The sequence below is a fragment of the Chrysochloris asiatica genome, unplaced genomic scaffold (genome assembly GCF_000296735.1).
Source record: "Chrysochloris asiatica unplaced genomic scaffold, ChrAsi1.0 scaffold00023, whole genome shotgun sequence".
In the NCBI taxonomy this organism is placed as follows: domain Eukaryota; kingdom Metazoa; phylum Chordata; class Mammalia; order Afrosoricida; family Chrysochloridae; genus Chrysochloris; species Chrysochloris asiatica.
This window is the reverse complement of record NW_006408541.1, coordinates 24,560,246-24,577,726: the sequence shown is the minus strand read 5'-3', so window position 1 is coordinate 24,577,726 and position 17,481 is coordinate 24,560,246. Positions and strand designations below refer to the sequence as shown.

General features: G+C 50.1%; 1 protein-coding gene across 1 annotated transcript; it reads right to left on the bottom strand.

Moving 5' to 3' along the window:
* Window positions 1-13,989: 13,989 nt before the first annotated feature.
* On the bottom strand, window positions 13,990-16,893 carry ZHX3 (zinc fingers and homeoboxes 3). The gene has a single exon (XM_006839356.1). It carries the CDS (start codon window positions 16,891-16,893, stop codon window positions 13,990-13,992), a length of 2,904 nt encoding a protein of 967 aa, XP_006839419.1.
* Window positions 16,894-17,481: the final 588 nt, after the last annotated feature.

The window sequence follows — 17,481 nt, the reverse complement described above, 5'->3', positions numbered from 1 at the left end:
GCCCTCTTAAGATCTGACTGCCAAATAAATCATCCTCGTGTCCTTTTCCTTGAACCTGTGTGTTCCTCGGGGGTTCAGAAAAGCCTGTTGTCCAGGAACTTCACTAGAAACATTTCCAGGTGATGGTTCTACAATAGAAGCCCCCTTTCCAGGAAGTAGTGTTCAGATGTGGGCCGTCTGGTGCTTTTCTAGCTGAAAAACAAAAACTTTGTGCCCAGAGTGTGGTTGGAAAGGTTCCACAGCTCTGCCCTGGAGTGGAGCCAAAAAAAAAAAAAGGTGTTCTCTAGGCTGTCTGAAAACCCCGAAGTCTGTCATAGCAGAACCCAGGACAGACCCAGGTAAGTGCATCAGTTGAGTCTTTAACGTGGTAATTATTGCCACCCCTGGTGCGCCATGGCCAGGTGGCATTGGAGTTAAGAGGTGTAGGAAAACCAAAGGCATTAATTTCCTAAAGTTCACAGATTTGGGGCTAGTCTTGCTCACTTCAGGCTGGAATCACAATTTAAAAAACATTTGTTTACCACTAGCCTAGAAGGGTTCTGATGTGGCACTGTGGGATTAGCACTTGTGTGAACCACAAGGTTGGCAGTTCAAACGCACCAGCTGATCCTTGGAAACCCTATACAGGGTCACTATAAGTCAAAAGTCAGAACATACTCGTCGGTACTTAACAATCTCAAAGCTACTGAGTCTGAATCTCTGGTGGCTAGAAACCATTGCTTGTACTTCTGGTGTGGCACTATGGGTCAGCACTGGACTACAAACCACAAGGTTGGTAGTTAAAACCTGCCAGCAGCTCCTCGGAAACCTGATACAAGGCCGCTAAGAGTCGGAACCGAGTGGACAGCGCTTAACAGCAGACTAGATAGAACAACCACTAGTGAACAGAGCAATGATACTCGGGCTCCTACTGGCCCCTTGACTGCCGAGAGAGTTACGTTTTCCTGCTTCCAGCTCTGTGACAAGGAGAGAGCCTTTCTAATTTAAAGGGCTGGCCTCAGAATCTGTCACTTGTCATCAGAAGACATGCTGGGTTTATTTGGGATTGACCAGTCTGGTTTTCAGGAAATTTCAAAGGGGAGCTGGAGACTAACAAAGTCAAGTATTACAATGAAATGTGCAAAGACCTGGAGCTAAAACCAAAAGCACACACTCAGCACTTCTCAAGCTAAAAGAACTACAGAAAACAATTCAAGCCTCAAGGTCCAATACCGAAGGATTCTGTGGGCAAAATATTGAGTGATACAGGAAGCATAAAAAAAGTCAATACACAATCACCGTACCAAAAAGAATTACTGTTCAACATTTCAGGAGACAGTCTGTGATCAAGAATGATGGCATTAAAGGAAGAAGTCCAAGCTGCATTGAAAGCATTAGCAAAAAAAGGCTCCAGGAGTTGACAGAAAACAACAAACGTTTAAAAAAACTGGTGCAGTACTGGAGATGCTCACTCATCTATGCCAAGAAATTTGGAAGACAGCTCCCTGTCCAACCATTGGAAGAGATCCATACTTGTGCCCATTCCAAAAGCAGGTGATGCAACAGAAGATGAAAATTATCAAACAGTATCATTAATACCACATGCAGGTACATTTTGCTGAAGATAATTTAAAAACAGTTGCAGCAGTATATCAACAGGGAGCAGCCAGAATTTCAAGCTGGATTCAGAAGACATGAAACGAGGGATATCATTACTGATGTCAGATGGGTTTTGACTGAAAGTAGAAAATATCAGAAAGATGTTTACTTGTGATTTATGACAAGCTGTGGGCAGCATTGTTAAGAATGGGTATTTCAATACAGTTAACCTGTACACAGACCAAAAAAGGCAGTTGTTAGCACTTAACATTCAGCATCCCTATATTCTCTCAAGTGGGTTCCGACCCACAGTGACCCTGTATAGGGTTTCCGAGGAGCGGCTGGTGAGCTTGAATCGCCAACCTTGAGGTTCAAACCTTGCAGTCCAGCACTTTAACCTGCAGCGCCACACCAGGAAATGGTGGGTAGTGGTGGTTATATGCCGTGGAGTCGGTTCTGACTGATAGCTTTTTCAACGCTGTAAATCTTTACGGGAGCAGAAAGCCTCTTCTTTCTCTCGTGGAACCACTAGTAGTTTTAAACTGCTGACCTTGAAATTAGCAGCCCAACTCATAACTACTACATTGCCAGAGCTCCTTAAATATACACTATGTTGTTGTTACGTGCCGTGGAGTTGGTTCCAACTCATAGCGACCCTGTACAGGGTTTCTGAGTCTGTAAATCTTTATGGGAGCAGAGAGCCTCATCTTTTCTCCCGCGGAACAGCTGGTAGTTTCGAACTCCTGACCTTGCGGCTCGCAGCCTGATTTGTAACCACTACGCTACCAGAGCTCTATGTTGTTGTTGTTGTTAAGTGCCGTCGAGTCGGTTCCGACCCATAGCGACCCTGTACAGGGTTTCCGAGGGTGTAAATCCTTACGGGAGTAGAAAGCCTCATCTTTCTCCCGCGGAGCGGCTGGTAGTTTCGAACCGCTGACCTTTAGGTTCGCAGCCCGATTCGTAACCACTACGCTACCAGAGCTCCTTACCAGTCAATAAATCAAGCAATATGGCATTGATCAGATCTGCTGCAAAAGACCTTTAAAGTATTAAGGAGTGAAGATGTAACTTTGAGGACTAAGGTGTGCCTGACTCAGGCTATGGTTTCTTCAGTTACTTCATATGCATGTGAAAGCTGTACAGTGAATAAGGCCAAAGAACTGATGCGTTTGAATTGTGGGTAAAGAATATTGAAAGTACAGTGGATTACCAGAACAAACCTATTTTGGAAGATGCGCAACCAGATTGCTCCTTGGAAAGGAGGTTGGCAAGATTTCATCTCGTACTTTGGGCATGGTATCGGAAGGAAAGTAGCAGGTCAGTGAAAAAGAGGAAGATGCCCCAACAAGGTGGATTGATACAGTGGCTGCACTGTGAGGATGGCACAGGACAGTTTCATTCTGTTGTCATAGGATCACTTATGTTAGGAGCCGACTCATTGGCACCTAACAATAACATAATCTGGGTGGTGCAAATGATTAAGCACTCAGTGACTAGCCAAAGAGTTGGCAATTTTGAACTCAGTCTCAGAGGTGTATCAGAAGACAGGCCTGGTGATTTGCTTCCTAAAGGACACAGCCTTGAAAACCACTGGCTGGCACTGGAAAATGATGTATACACCAAAACTGGACCATTTTGGCTGCTTTTACCTTGTACAATTCAGTGACGTGTTCAGACTACAGTCACCATCACTGTGTCTTTGCGGTTTTCAGTTACCCTCAGGTGAAGCTCAGTGCCCCTTAAGTGGTCCAGTTTTATTGGACTCAGTATACACTAAGCAAGTGACCTTCTGGAACTAGACCTTGTGGGGACCTGCTACTGCCTTTCCTAAGGGATTAGGGCACGTCCACCTCAAACACTACCTTGTCTCAGGCCAGTGTTGTATCCTCCTTATGTGGCACTGCAGAATAATGGGCTTCAGTTGCAAAGTCAGTTTGAACTGCAAGATTGGCAGTTCAAGCTCACCAGCTGCTCCACAGAAACCCTATACAGGGTCTCTAAGTTGGAATTGACGGCACTCTGGTAGCGTAGTGGTTACGAATCGGGCTGCAAAGCGCAAGATCAGCGGTTCGAAACTACCAACTGTTCCGCAAGAGAAAGATGAGGCATTCTGCTCCCGTAAAGATTTACAGCCTCAGAAACCCTGTACAGGGTCACTATGAGTCGGGTATGACTCCATGGCATGTAACAACAACAAACTAGAAGAAAATGCCCAATGCAGTCTCAAATGTAAGATCTGATCCCTCTACACAGACTGACCTAATCCTTTTTGACAACTCTAGAACCACCATGTCCCATCAAACTAGCTCGGGAAGAAAAATCATGCCTCCTTTCCGTTTTCTTTGGTGAGGGTCTGAGAAAAAGAAGAAGGACCCCGCCCCCCCCCAAACGAGATGGATTAGCTAAGTGGCAGCATCAATGGACTCAAGCGTGGCAACGGGGTAGTGAGATTGGCCCGGGATCCGGGCAGTGTTTCATTTTGCTGTGCTATTGGTTGGTACCAATTCGATGGCATCTAATAACAACCTGTTTTATTCAGTGTATTAAGTCCCGCCTCTGCCTGCATGCCCTCTCTCTTCTGGGACTCCTTCATATCCACAGGTCAGGCTAAGTGTCTGTTCTCTGTCTCAGGCCTCCCCTGCAGTGACCCCTGCTGGCCACCGCTGGCAACTCACCCCTGTGAGTACCAAGTGAGCTTCTGTTTTCTGATCTGCACCCACTGCTGGGCTCAGCTGAGGGGTTTCTGGGCTCCACCCACTTTGAACTGCCTCCCAAGGACCTGGTCTTTTAGATCCAGGACAAGGTCTTGCTTCCCCAAGACCTAAGTTAGCTTCTGGAAGGGCTAGGTCTAAAACAAGCCCTGGTGTCCCAGGAGATTGTATTTCCTTCTGCCATGGGTCCTAAGAGCCAGTCACATGATTGCGTTGCTATAGATGTTAGAACATTGAGGGTTTAGCCCTTTACCTCCAGAAGACTCCAGGCTCCACATATACTTAACCCCTCCTTAGCACAAGGCAGGATCTCTCACCAACACTTTGCTCACAGGAAAAAGGAAAATGGCTGAGTGTACTTCTACCAGGTGTGTAGTAGAAGGTGTGACTCCAAGCTTGACACTGTGTTTCTTCATAACTTTTAACAAAGGTAGATGTGTGTCTGGTTTGAGCTGGGTCTCACCAGAAGTGAGCTGAGGGAAACTGCCCCAAGGATCCACTCAGATGTTAGCCTGTCTTGTTCACAGAAAAACTTAACATCTGCAATGTGTCTTGAACTTTTTTCCTGACACCCACCCACCCTGATAGAGGAGCTCTGGTAGCGTAGTGGTTGCGAATGGGCTGCGAACTTTGTCAGCAGTTTGAAACTACCAGCCGCTCCACAGAAGAAAGATGAGACTTTCTGCTCCTGTAAAGATTTACAGCCTTGGAAACCCTGTACAGGGTCAGAACCAACTCAACGGCACTTAACAACCCACCTGATAAGCCAAAAGGTTTGAATCTAGGAACAACCAAAAGGTTTGAAGTGCCATTTAAGCCCATTTCAAATTGTACAATTTCCTCATTTCCCCTCCCTTTGTCCATATCCACAGATTAAAAAAAAAACATAGCAAATGTACAATTTGCATCTTAGAAAATAGCATCCCCACAGTCGGGACCCTGTGAGGCCTGGAGACTCCACTTAACAGATGACCTCCCCATTTCCCCCACAGGCCAAACCCAAAAGCATGTTCCACACCATGACATGCTTTGATCCAGCCTAACAAACGGCCCCACTTCATCCAGGCCTCCACGGTAGTCCAAGTGTGCCATTTCTCAGTTTGTTCCCACATTTCTCGAATGTGCCCACGCAGGAGGCAGGACTCTTGCACAATTGAGCTAAAGTTTTGACCTGCCTTCGGACAAACTGGCATTGGCCTGTGACTAGCACCATCACTTCTGCTGGCTCCCTCTGTGCGACAGGAAACCAAAGCAAACACAGGTCTGGCCCTAGCCCTGCTCTTGGGCAGGCCTGCCCACAGGACAAAGCAGAGGACAGCCCGCCTTGCCGAGGTATCTGCAGGCCTCTGGGACTCCCTCTGACTTCACAATGAGCTCAGTGAGAACTCAATAAACAATGGTCACCAGAGGGAGGGGAAGGTGGGCGTTTTTAATAATTTTGGCATAGTCTAACCCCTCAGCTCAACAAAGTAACTGCACAGAAGTGTGGCAGGAACCCCACTGCCAGAGGGGGTGCCCACTTCTTCCCTGGCATTCACCCAGCTATATAGAAACAGCCTGAGATGATACACTGGCATCGGCTCCAGCCCATGACCCACACCATCAGTGACCTACATAGGCAGGAACTGGGCTGACTGACAAGGTCTCTCAAGCTGCAGAGTTGACCAAGTTGAAACCACTCCCAGTCACACACACACCCCACCCCCACCCTCACCAGTCTCTGGAAGAGGCACAAATGGCAAGGAAACCCTTCAGGCTCCTTCCAGGCACCCTGGCTCACCCCCTGAGCAGCAAGAAAAGCCAGGCAGCCCCAACTGCAACAAGGGTCAGCAACGATGATGTAGTCCTGCCAACTCAAGGTAGGCACATGCACCTGTCCTTGACCGCATGGCAACCAAGGCCTGCCTAGTGCCGGCCCCTGACTTAGAAGTCCCTCTCCAGCTCCAGTCCTTGGGGTGCTAGGATGCCTTCTGGTGGTCTAGAGCTAAAATGAAACCTTCCATCTCCAGTCTGGTGAAAAACAGTGCTTCCCGCCCAACCCCCTCCCCCCATTCAGTTGTTAAGTGCTGTCGAGTCCATTTTGACTCATTGCAACCCTGTATGGTTCTGACTAATAGCAATACTGTATATAGGGTTTCCAAGGAGCGGTTGGTGACTGAACTGCCAACCTTGCTTATCCTACAGCGCTACACCAGGAGAGGCTGAGGGTCTGCCTCTGATTTGAATGACTCCTTTTGACAATTAAGTCTGGGATGGAAGAATGCAGAGCAGGCCCCAGCCTCCAAGGCTAGCTGCGTGCATGATGCTGCATCAATTCAGAGCACACGGAGTCCAGAGAGACGTGGCACTGGGGATAGGTAGATTACAGCAGAAATGAATTCTAACCAAGGCCTGTTAGCTCAGAGCGCTGCTGATGGGAATGATGTAGCCACAGCTTTGCCTCACCTTAAAGAAGCCAGAGAAAACGGCATGCTGGCCACAGACTGAAGCTGGGCTGGGGAAGGGGACTATGCAGGTCCTCCTCAAACTACACTGAGACAGCCTCCAAAAGTCCAGGGAGGATGACCAGGAGGGACTGTATTCTCAGAGAAAAGAAGATGAAGTGGAAGCAAGAGACTCTGAGGAGGGGACTCGGTGGAGAGGAGCACCAGCCCTGTCTACCTGACTTGAATCAGCTGGTATTGATGCAGACCTTCACAGGTCTAGGGACATCTTCATCTTGGGCACATACCAGCTTTGCAGATACATGAAAATCTCAGAATTGCAGCTTCAACACAAAGTGAGTCAAATTTCCAAATAGCCTCAGGTAAACTGAGCAAGGAAAAAGGTGGGGAGGACATTGGAAAAGTCCAAGGCCCAGGCTTCATTGTGTTTATGATTTCTCTCCTTCAAAGTGTCTTGGGCTGTGGTGTTTGAACTGGTCCAGGAAGACACTAAGGCAAGAGGCAACACGACCCAAGAAGTAGCAGCACAAACACGTTAGAGCATGCCCCCCACCCCCACCCCTAAGGCTGACCAAGTTCCTCCAGGAAAGGTAGCCATGGGACTGAGCCAGAGAGGTAGGGAGAGAAGACAAGATCCACCGCTGCTGAGCAGGATAAAACCCACAAAAGCCACATTTCAGCTAGAACAGGTGCTGAACTTCCGTGGGACAAGCTCTAGAGGCCAACTGGACATGTGGGAGCCTGCAAGGGTTCCAGCCCACACTCCCCCTACTTCTCCCTCCCCATTTTGCTTCCAGGCAGCAGGGTGTGGGACAAGGCGCTTTGATCCCCTTGAATGACTGCAGTTAATGGGTCCAGAAAAAGGAGTTCTCTGTTACAAAGTCCCTGCCAAACCCCAAAGCCATCCAGCTGGGGGGTCCCCTACTTCGGGACCAGACTCTTGAAAAGGAGAACCCCTCAAATTACCAACCTACTCAAATCCAAGTCTTCAGCGCAGACTTTATTCATCTATTATGACTAGATCCACAAACACATGCAACACGAGGCACTGCAATGATGAGTTTACTCTGGCGAGTCCAAGTGTAAAATAGGCTTTCTTCAAGAGACTAACTCCACCCTGCCCCCTCAACTCTGGGGCCCCAGAATGCCTTCTGCATGGAATTGAACTCCTTGGCTGTGTACAAAACCAGTGAGGGGTCTGGCCACAGGTCTGTTGCTAGAGCCATCTTTCTCCAGACCCCACTGCCACCTCGTGGGCTGCGCTGGTGGTGATTTCAATGTCCTGGCTGCTGAGGGGATTCCTATACACTAAGTTGGCTGCATTCATGGTTTTGCTCCTAACGCCCTGGGTACCTGCTACTGTATCCCTGTCAGCACCCGCATCATGTCCTAACTTCTTTTATCAACTCACACTTTCAAATCTAAGGCCCAGACTGATTCAGGAGCACAGGGGCAGAGCACCTTGTCTGTTTGGTGTGGTCCATCCTAAAGACAAGCTGAACCCAAGGCTGGATGCGCTCTATGACCTATGTTACCTTGTCCACCATGTAGTGTTTTTTCCCTTTTCTTTCCTGTTTGGATTGTAACTTCAGTTACAATGTGGATACAAATAAAATAACCAAGAAAATGCTCACTAAAGACACAGACAGTCCTTTGGCCTGGAAGAAGTCTGGCAGGGTCTGGGGGCAAGGTGTGGGAGGCTGGGAGACGATGGCTGCCTGGGTGCTCCGAGTACCTTCCTGCTCACGTCAGATGAACGTCAAATGAGTAAAGTACCAATGGAGTACTGTGGTTGTGTGAATCTATATAAATTAGTCTACGTGCACAGAAACAGTAAAGGACAAAATCCCAGGAGTCTGTTCTCTGAAAGAAGGAATCAGTGGTCATTCAAAATTTGGGGAATTCCTCAGAAAGGCTTCTGGGGCCAAACAGCTTTTACCCCAAAAATGGCACGGGTACAAAAGTAGCTTCCAAACTAGCCACCTAGGAGGTGGAGAGGGGTGGTGTTTTAAAACAGCAATGTTTCAAGGACTTTGGGTTTGCAAAGCAAGTCAGCTACTGGCAGGCAGAAGACCCTTCACTGTCCTCCCTGGTGGGGTGGAGGAGAGGACAGAACAGAAAGGACCACTAGGTTTTCTTGCCCAAAGTCCCAGCCTATTCTCTGGGGTCCTCTAGTGCTGCCCACCCAGCCAGGGTCCCAGGAGAAATGTACCTTCCAGATCTCAGGGCAGGTGGCTTGGCTCTTCCAGAAACAGGTGGGTTCCAAGAAAGTGAGAGGACTGACAGGTGATGTGCCTCCTGCCACTGCGCGTGTGGGTGTGCGGGCGGGTGCACACCCACACTCATGCACCCCGTTCCCCACTCCCCACTCCCCTATTCTCAGACTGATTTATAGGCTCTACTCGGAAACCCTGTACAGGGTTGCTATGAGTTGGAACCGACTCCACGGCACCGTAGGCGTGTTTCCGTGTGATTGGAACATTTAAGAACATCTTCACAACTATGTCTTGGCATGAAAGGCCAGAAGCAATTGGAGGTTTTGTCAGGGATTCCTACTTGCAGCTCTTTATGCTGAAGGTGACGTCACCCCAGTTCTGATCATTATGCCAAGTCCCTTCCCCACTCATTTCCAGAACGAGGCAAGTGTGGCTCTTCCTTCACAAACCATGTGGCCTTTAAAGTGGATGTGATTCAAGTGCTCTACAATCACAGTGGTCATTCTCGGGCCCTGGTCACACACCTTCCTCTGCTCCCTCCTGCTCTCAAGTGTCTAGATGCGGGGGAGGGCAAGGAGCGAGCAGGTGCTCGATCAGTATGTTAAGCTTAGAACAAATGTTTCTTTAGTTGGTCTGACAACTGAAAAATGATGGTCCATGATTCCCACATCTGTGAAGAGACCCTTATGCACTGCACACTAGTCAAACCACCAGTCCAGTTTTTAAACTCTGGAACCGCGGTCACCCCACAAGGCAGGACAAGTCTGGCATAAAGCATTGTTACTGCTCAGTTTTAAAGCACTGAGTTCCTGGAGGGACACCAAGTTGGTAAGCGGGGCCCCAGGGGCTCTGGGTGAAGCTCTGCGTGTGGAGGGACCTCCCTGCGCCACTGTGGGGAGAAGAGGCTCCAGGAATCTCCAGAGGACAGACAGACACAAGGCATTTTCAGAGATGATGCAAAAGATAAGCACTGTTCGTTAATCAAAGTTTCTACATAATGAAAGTGTTTATAATCTGACATTTTATTAAATGTGTATAAGCGATGTCTATTTTAAACAGTTGATTCTATGGATATGAAATCGGAACGATTTTAGCCATTGGAAGGCAGAGGGGAGGTACTACATTGTGGGAAGAACTGATGAGAATCCCAGTCTCTCTTGCTCTGGTGGCAGCCGATGGGGATGGTACCATCTGCTTGGCTTCAAGGCCACTGCCAACACTCTCAGATGCCCAGCGGCCGGGCATGAGAATGGTATCAGGCAGCAGGGTGAGGCTGGCCCTTCCGTGTGACAGGCGGCATCCCAGACTGGCCAGTCCTTCACAGTGATCGGTTCCCATTCAGTCCGTTTCTGAGGAGAAAACACATGCCTGTCATGTCCATGTCAGGCTCTCCTCATACCGACCCCAAGGCAGCCGGTCCGGGCCAGGCAGGGTGATGTCATTTGTTTCGGGACCACTTGTCGCCATGTGCAGTGCCTTCCTGCTGGCCTCCTAGTTGAAGGGCATGTGAAAAAGTGTCTGTGGGTTTGGGGCAGGATACGGCCAAGTCTGCCTAGGCCTCCAGACTGTCCAGTGACCACTGCCAAGCCCCAGGGTGGCCAGCAGGAGAGGGGCCTCCCGCTCCTCGGTACTGCTATGAGATACATCCTACTGAGGTCTCTGCTTCATCTAGAGCTTCAAACCCGAAAGTCAAATGCAACAGCCACAGGTGTGGCCTGGGAAAAGCAGGTGGGGGTGAGCAGAGCAGCCCTTCCTGTACCCTGCTCTGACTTCCTCAGAAGGGTCCTTGCCACAAGGGCCTGGCTGCCTCTAGCCTCTTACCCTCTTACCATCTGCCCAACAAGGACAGCACTTTACTGTGCTAGTGACTCAAAGCCACAGCCCGGCTTCAGGTCAGCGTGCACAGTGTATTCATTCAGACACTCTCACGGCTCATGAGTAAGCACAAGAAGCCCAGAGCTGTACTCCAGGACACAGGGCAGCCAGCCGGCTGTGAGCAGTGAGGCCCAGGGAAGGGCCCACAGCCCTGTGTGCTCACCCCCCACTGTTGACCGGGCCCCACCCCCAGTCTGTGAGCACCACCAGAACAGGGTTCTTCAGACGCCAACCATATGGACAACCTGGCTCCCCTCCACAATCCTGGACAGACTCCCAAGTCTCCTTTTCCTTCCATGAAGAAGAAACAGTAATATAACTATGTTTCAAAAAAGGTTTCAAATAAGTTAAAAATATTCCAAAAAAGAACAGAAATCGTGTCCTTTCTACAGATCACAGGAGTCTAAACGGCACCACGGTTAAAGTGCTCAGCTGCTCAAAGGCTGGTGGTTCAGGGCCAGTGACCTGGCGCCTGCTGCAAAGACTGCAGCCTCAGAGACCCCAGGGGGCAGTTCTTCTCTGTCCTATAGGGTCACTGAGTCTGAATGAACTCGAGGGCAGTGGGTCTGGAGTTACAGGTCTTCGGTGGAAAGCCACCAGGTGGAAGAGCTGGGGTCTGCCAAGTTGAAGTAAACATACCACAATGTTCTGCGGTGGTGTGGGAGCCATCTGACCATGTCCAGGAAATGCTGGTGCCAGTGGGGGAGGGGGGTAGAGCGCTAGGCCTGGCCCTGGGCAGGGGACTCACAGAGGCTCCACACTGAGGCTTACAGGGATAAAGTCCCTAGCTCCATGCACACTTCCTGGGTGCTTCCCTGCAGCCGCAACCATGGCCAGCTCAGCTTCCTGGATGCTGCTCCCCCATCTGCCCAACCTCTCAGATCACCCTCCGTTGTCTCCCTTCAGCCCCATCCACCTGGCTGCAGACACCCACACCTCTGGCTCCAATTCTACCTCTCCCCAGATCTTCTGACTCAGCACAGTGCCTGCTGCAGACACCCACAGGGAGGTCTACAGAAGCTCCGAGGCAGACCTGCTCCTCCCCAGAGTTCTTTACCTCAGTCAAGGGGGCCACCAACCATCCTGTCAGAAATCCCTTCTGTTTCTCTCAACCACCAAGTCCCGTGGAGTCCCCTTCTTTTCCTTAGAATCGGAGCGACCTTCCCTTTCCAGAACTGCCGCTAGGCAGCTCACACACATCTCCACCAAGCAGGTGGCAGTAGCGCTGTCTTACAGAGGCGGGTACTGGAGTTCAGAAGTCAAGTTCCACACCCAAGGCCACAGAGGGGGGCTCCAGCCCACCAGGTGCGGCCTGACTCTAAGGCCCACAGCCTGCCCCTAAGCCAAACCTTCTCCATTTCTACTGTCCCCTTGGATCCAAGACCCTCAGCACCTCCCACCATCTCTCAAATCCATTCCCAGCATGCCCACTACGTGATTTCTGAAGCAAACATGGGTGACTTGATCATCAGAAGCTTCAGAGACCCAGGAAGTGGTAATTCAGAGCTAAAGAAAAGTTCTGTGCAAAGCTCTTTTCTCAAAGACCAGATTTACTAATCAAAGAAAAACTGGAGGAATCCAGCATTATGGCCCCTTAACCACCCTTCAGGTCTGGACAGGAACTCACGCTCGTGGCCCAATTTTCAGCTACGCAATAGGCAGGCAAAGAACAACACTAGCAAGGTATGCTCAACCATTGAAGAGCAAAGTGGCATCACTGACTTAAGGAGAAAGTTGAGAAGGGATGGGTGGGATGGAAACAGTAGCCACAGGAGTCAGATGACTGTGTTGTGTGGAGGGGTTTGCAATCATTGAGATGAAACAAAGTGTCTGATCTGTTGAATGTAAAGCTGATGATCTTGTCTGTAAACTTTCACTCAATTCACACAAAAAACTTTTAGCAACAAAAAAAGCCATGTGGAACTGGGTTAACTCTGATAACAAAAGATTGCATAAAACGATTTTTTTTGTTCATTTTCTGCTTATACCTGGCCAAGACAAGAGGTACCACATTTGAAATTTAGTGGGAAAGGGTACACTCTGGTCACATTTCTTTAAACATAGTCCCTAGTGAGCCCTTATGGAATTGCTTTGCCAGTGTTAATTATTAAAAGTTGACTATTATTGAATTACAACTGAATATAATTTAAATTCATAATTATAATTTCTAAATGAACTAAATTGGTCTGCTAAATGCTCTGGACCTCAGAAATCATGCTGTTTAGTGAGCAGCTCTAAAGCCAGGTCCAGGCATCCTGAGGGTGGCTAGTGCTAGAAAACATAGCCAACGGTCCCATGAAACCAGCCACAAACAGGTGCCACTGACTGACACCCCTGCTCTGTTTCTGAGGGCCTAGAGCAAAAACAAGGTAAAGTCCAGAAACAACAGACCCCAGATCCAACTTCTCCAGGTTCACCTGCCAGGAAAAGGAGGCTGTACATCCTTATCAGTTCCTACAGCCTTTGGTGAGAAGCTACACTGCATCTCCTGATGCTATGAGTGGACCTATAATGGAGATGAGGACCAAGCTCCTGGAAAATCAGCATCTAATAATGTGGTTGGTCTGTGGTTTCAAAACTGTGGTTAAAAAAAAACAACCCCGAAAACAGCTGAATTTTATTTTCAGGTACTAACATTCCATGAGCAGAGGATCAAAAGTCAAGCTCTTGATTCAACATTCGTCCTCAAGTGTGATTTCCATTATGAGAACGGTTTCTTCTACATCAGAAAGAACAATAGAGGCACAAATGACAAGATTTTCAGGATTAAATGAAACGACAAACACTTCATCCATCTAGCAGCAATTAACGGCTTTCTTTCATTTTGTTCACCAATTTGAGCTGAATTTCTTCAAAAGTCCTAGTTCTTTCTCCTCTCCAGTGGTGGTGGTACTAGCTGTTTCTGATATTTTGACCTCTCTTTCGCTTTTCTTTTGTGCTTTGCACTTCCCTCAGAATCCTTTCTCCTACTGCTAAGAAACCTCTAGAATAGCTCAGGCCTCTGTAGGGTCACTGTGTTCTTTGACACAAAACAAAACAAACTACACCCAGCCCTCCTATAGCTTCTGCTGTCAGCTGTCCTCTGAGGAGCCAGGCTACCTTGGAAGCAGCAGAGAGATACCCACTGGGCAATAAATTCAGCCTGCCCGCTTAGCACTCCCACCCTCACCCCAGAGGAGAGCCGCCGCCCGCCCCCCGCCCCCTCATGGACTCCTTACCTAGCTGAAGTCCAGCCTGGGGACTTGAGGTGTCACAGGGCTCAGAGCTGGCCTCCGGGGCAGTGGGATCCCATGACTCCCTGTGCTCCTCTGAAGAGGCAGCACTCAGCCCTTTGTGAACAGCCGTGTGCTCTCCTGTGCTGGGGCCCTGCTCCTCACTGCCCGTGTCTGCCACAGCCCGGGTTTCCTCGCCCATTTTCTCAGCAAACCACTGTTTGACCTGCTGGGAGTTCATCTGGGTCTTGTCACAGAGGCTCTGCAGGTCCTCCTCGTACAGCATCTTGTGCGACATGTAATAGTCTTGCAGCAGCTCCCGGTTGCCAGGGGCAATGACCAGCAGCCCAGGTGGGAAGTTGCCCCGCTTGTAGTCCTCGTACCACTTGAGCTGGCCGTTCTTCAGGGCGTATCTGCTGTCCCCGAACCAGCGCACGACCTCTGAGCGCGGCAGACCCGTCTGGGCCAAGACGGAATCATAGTCCTGGTTGCTGGGCCACTGGGTCTGGACAAACAGCTGCCGCAGCACATGCCGCTGCTGGGCTGACTTCTTGTAGCTCACTTTGCCTGGGGGCTGCTCCACCAGCTTGCATGAGCCATCGTCTTCGGGGTCACAGAGGCCCAGCCCTGGAAGCTCGCTTTTGCCATTGGCTTCCGTGACCCTCAGGTTCTTGAGGTTGATTTTGATGGGGCTGACTTTGCGCTCTGTCAGGGATTGGCTGCTCGAGCCTTCCAGGGAGCCGTTTTCACCAGAGACACTCAGGTCACTGGCCGGCTCATCCTCGCCACCCTCGTCCTCCGCTGCTGCCTCTTCCTCCCGAGGGACACACTCATCAGCCCTCTTCATCTCCTCAGCGCTCACTTTTTTTCGTCTCTCTGAAAACCAGCTGTCAATTTCTCTCCTGGTCATTTTGGTTTCACTTCTCAGGCGGTCCAGTTCATCATCAAGAGGAAGAGGGTTTTGTGCAAAGCTGCTCTCCAGGACTCTGAGCTGCTCGGGGGCTCTCTCCTTGTATTTGGTTGGTGTGAAGTCAGGGGTCTGGTGCCAGGACTGGCGTTTGGCAGAAGGGTGGGGCACTAGTGTGGCTGCTGTCGAGACGCAGGTTGCCTCAGGGGCCTTGGGGGGCAAGGCAAAGGGCACCTCTGGGACGTTGTCCATGATGATGGTGCCATGGTCGCTGGGCATCATGGGTCTGGAACCCTTCAGGTTCCGGCAGTGATAGCGCCGATCGCTGAACCATTTCCGCACCTCTCTGGTGCTGAGGCCGGTCACTTTGGTCAGATGCTCTACCTCACTCTGTCCCGGGAACTGGTTCCGACAGAAGCTCCCTTTAAGAGCTGACAGTTGCTCATGAGATTTCTTGTTTTTGTAGATGCTCGCATCAAGGAAGGCTTGGGAGGTTATGCTGGGACACGCTGTGAGGAGCGACTGGGCTGCGTTCACCACCTTCAAGGCTGATGATGTATTTGAACACACAGTGTTAACAGGTGCAGCGGTGGGCTGTTTGGGAACAGACGTAACCAGGGGGAGAGATGAACTTGTCGCTTGCAACCCATTGGCCATCAGTGATTGAGTGACCAGAAGTCCTCCTGCTGAGCCCTCTGGCTGTCCCACGACATGACCTGGGAGAGCAGCCTGGATGAGATGTTGGACGTTGCCAGCATTGGCGACCAAGGGAGTATTTAACACGGTGATGGTGGGCTGAGGCACAGACTGAATGACTGTGTTAAACATCTTTTTCCGGGCATCCTCAATCTCCTCAGGGGACCAGCTAATTCCCTGCTTCAACCTCTGGGCTGTGAACCAGATCTTGAGCTGTTCTTCTGGATACTTGGTCACTACGGTCAGATAGCAGAGCTCGGCTTTGGTTGGGTAGGGAAACTTGTGGAAGGAGTTTTTCAGGAAGCTGTTGGAGTCCATGGCCGCATTGTATGTTGGAATGCTGCTCAGGGGGATCATCACTTTGGGCAGGGACTTGGACGTGGGCAGCGGCTGCTGGGCGTGGTGCTGGGGGTGCACTGGGGGCTGCTGCTGGAGGGAGAGAAACTGTGTTATACCCGCCGGCAAAACTGGGACGGTCCCTACCAGGGGCTCGCTGGCTACATGGGGGTGTTTTGTGGAGATAGCAGATGCCTGGCTGACTGGAACTGCTCCGTTGATGAAGGCATGGTCCCCCACTTTCACCTCTGCTTCCCCAGCTGAGGGGTTTGGTAAGCCCTCACCAACGGGTGGATTGGGGATGTTCTCCTTGAGCGTGTGGATTTTTTTGGCTTCAGCTTTGCCTTTCATTATCTTCATGATTGGAGTTTTGGTAATGATGATTTCGGCCTGTCCGTCAGTACCCTCAGTGCTGGGTTCCCCTGCTAGGTCAGGACTGCTGGTATTCTCAGGGACACTCTGCTCCACAATGACATGATTGTCTGGCTTGGCCACATGCCACACAAAGCTAGCTTCCCCCAAGTGACACTTGGCATTGTGTAGGGAAAGTCCCTCGGGGGTTTTTGCCAGAAAACTGCATTCAGTGCATAGAAAAGTTGGGTCTTTGTTAAATTCTGTGTGCTCTGAGTTCATATGTCCCACAAACTGGGTCACATCCTGGGATCTGAAGTCACAGTATTGGCAGGAATACGAGTACCCATCCAATGTGCTCCGATGCCCGTTGGCCAGCACTGTGCTATCGGTGCTGCTGGTATTCTGGGTCACCTCACTGCTAGCAGCAGGTGCTTCAGGGGGGAGATCCTGCTGGGGCCCTTGGGACACAGTCTCTGAGGGCTGGGCCTCACCACTGGCCCCCTGCAGTGCCGCTGCCTTCACAGGGATCATGCACGGTGTGGTAGACTTCCTCTTGCTGGCCATGGTGACGGTAACCCTGGGCGTTCAGCTGTCAGAGTTCTTCCCAGCAGAGTCTTCACCACCGCCCCAGGAGGGCCAAAGAAACCATTTCCCCTGGGACAGCCTTTTCAGATGTTAGCAGAAAGCAGCTTTTCTTTACCAAACCTGAGGAGCAAGACAAACAAAAGATTAGGAGTCTGACAGTGTCTGGACGCTCCTGAGGCCCCAGCCATGCTCCATGGCTGCCTTGTCTCCATGCCTGTTCAGCCGCTGCCAGGTGTGAAGTCTGGGTCCTCCAGAGGCCCCATTCTCTAACAAAGTGGTGCCGGAAGAAATGTCCTGGGGTATTCTACAACCGTTTAAATAGACATAAACAATGTTTCTTGGTTTTGTTTCCCCTGTATCCTTGCTTTACAATTTCAACTCAGAGTGAAAAACAAAACTAAACACTTTTGGACCTACAAATTAATTCTGACCATGTCAGAGTGAGAACAAAAGACCTAGTGTAATTCTTGCGTAAATGTTTGGCCAACAGGGTTTTCCTTCTCAGAGCCTTCCCACGTGAGAATACACCACTGCCATCGAGTTGGTTCCGGCTCACGGTGATGCTGT

What these genes read in the sequence shown, in the direction of transcription:
- ZHX3 (XM_006839356.1), bottom strand. Translation starts at nt 16,893, where the DNA reads ATGGCCAGCAAGAGGAAGTCTACCACACCGTGCATGATCCCTGTGAAG.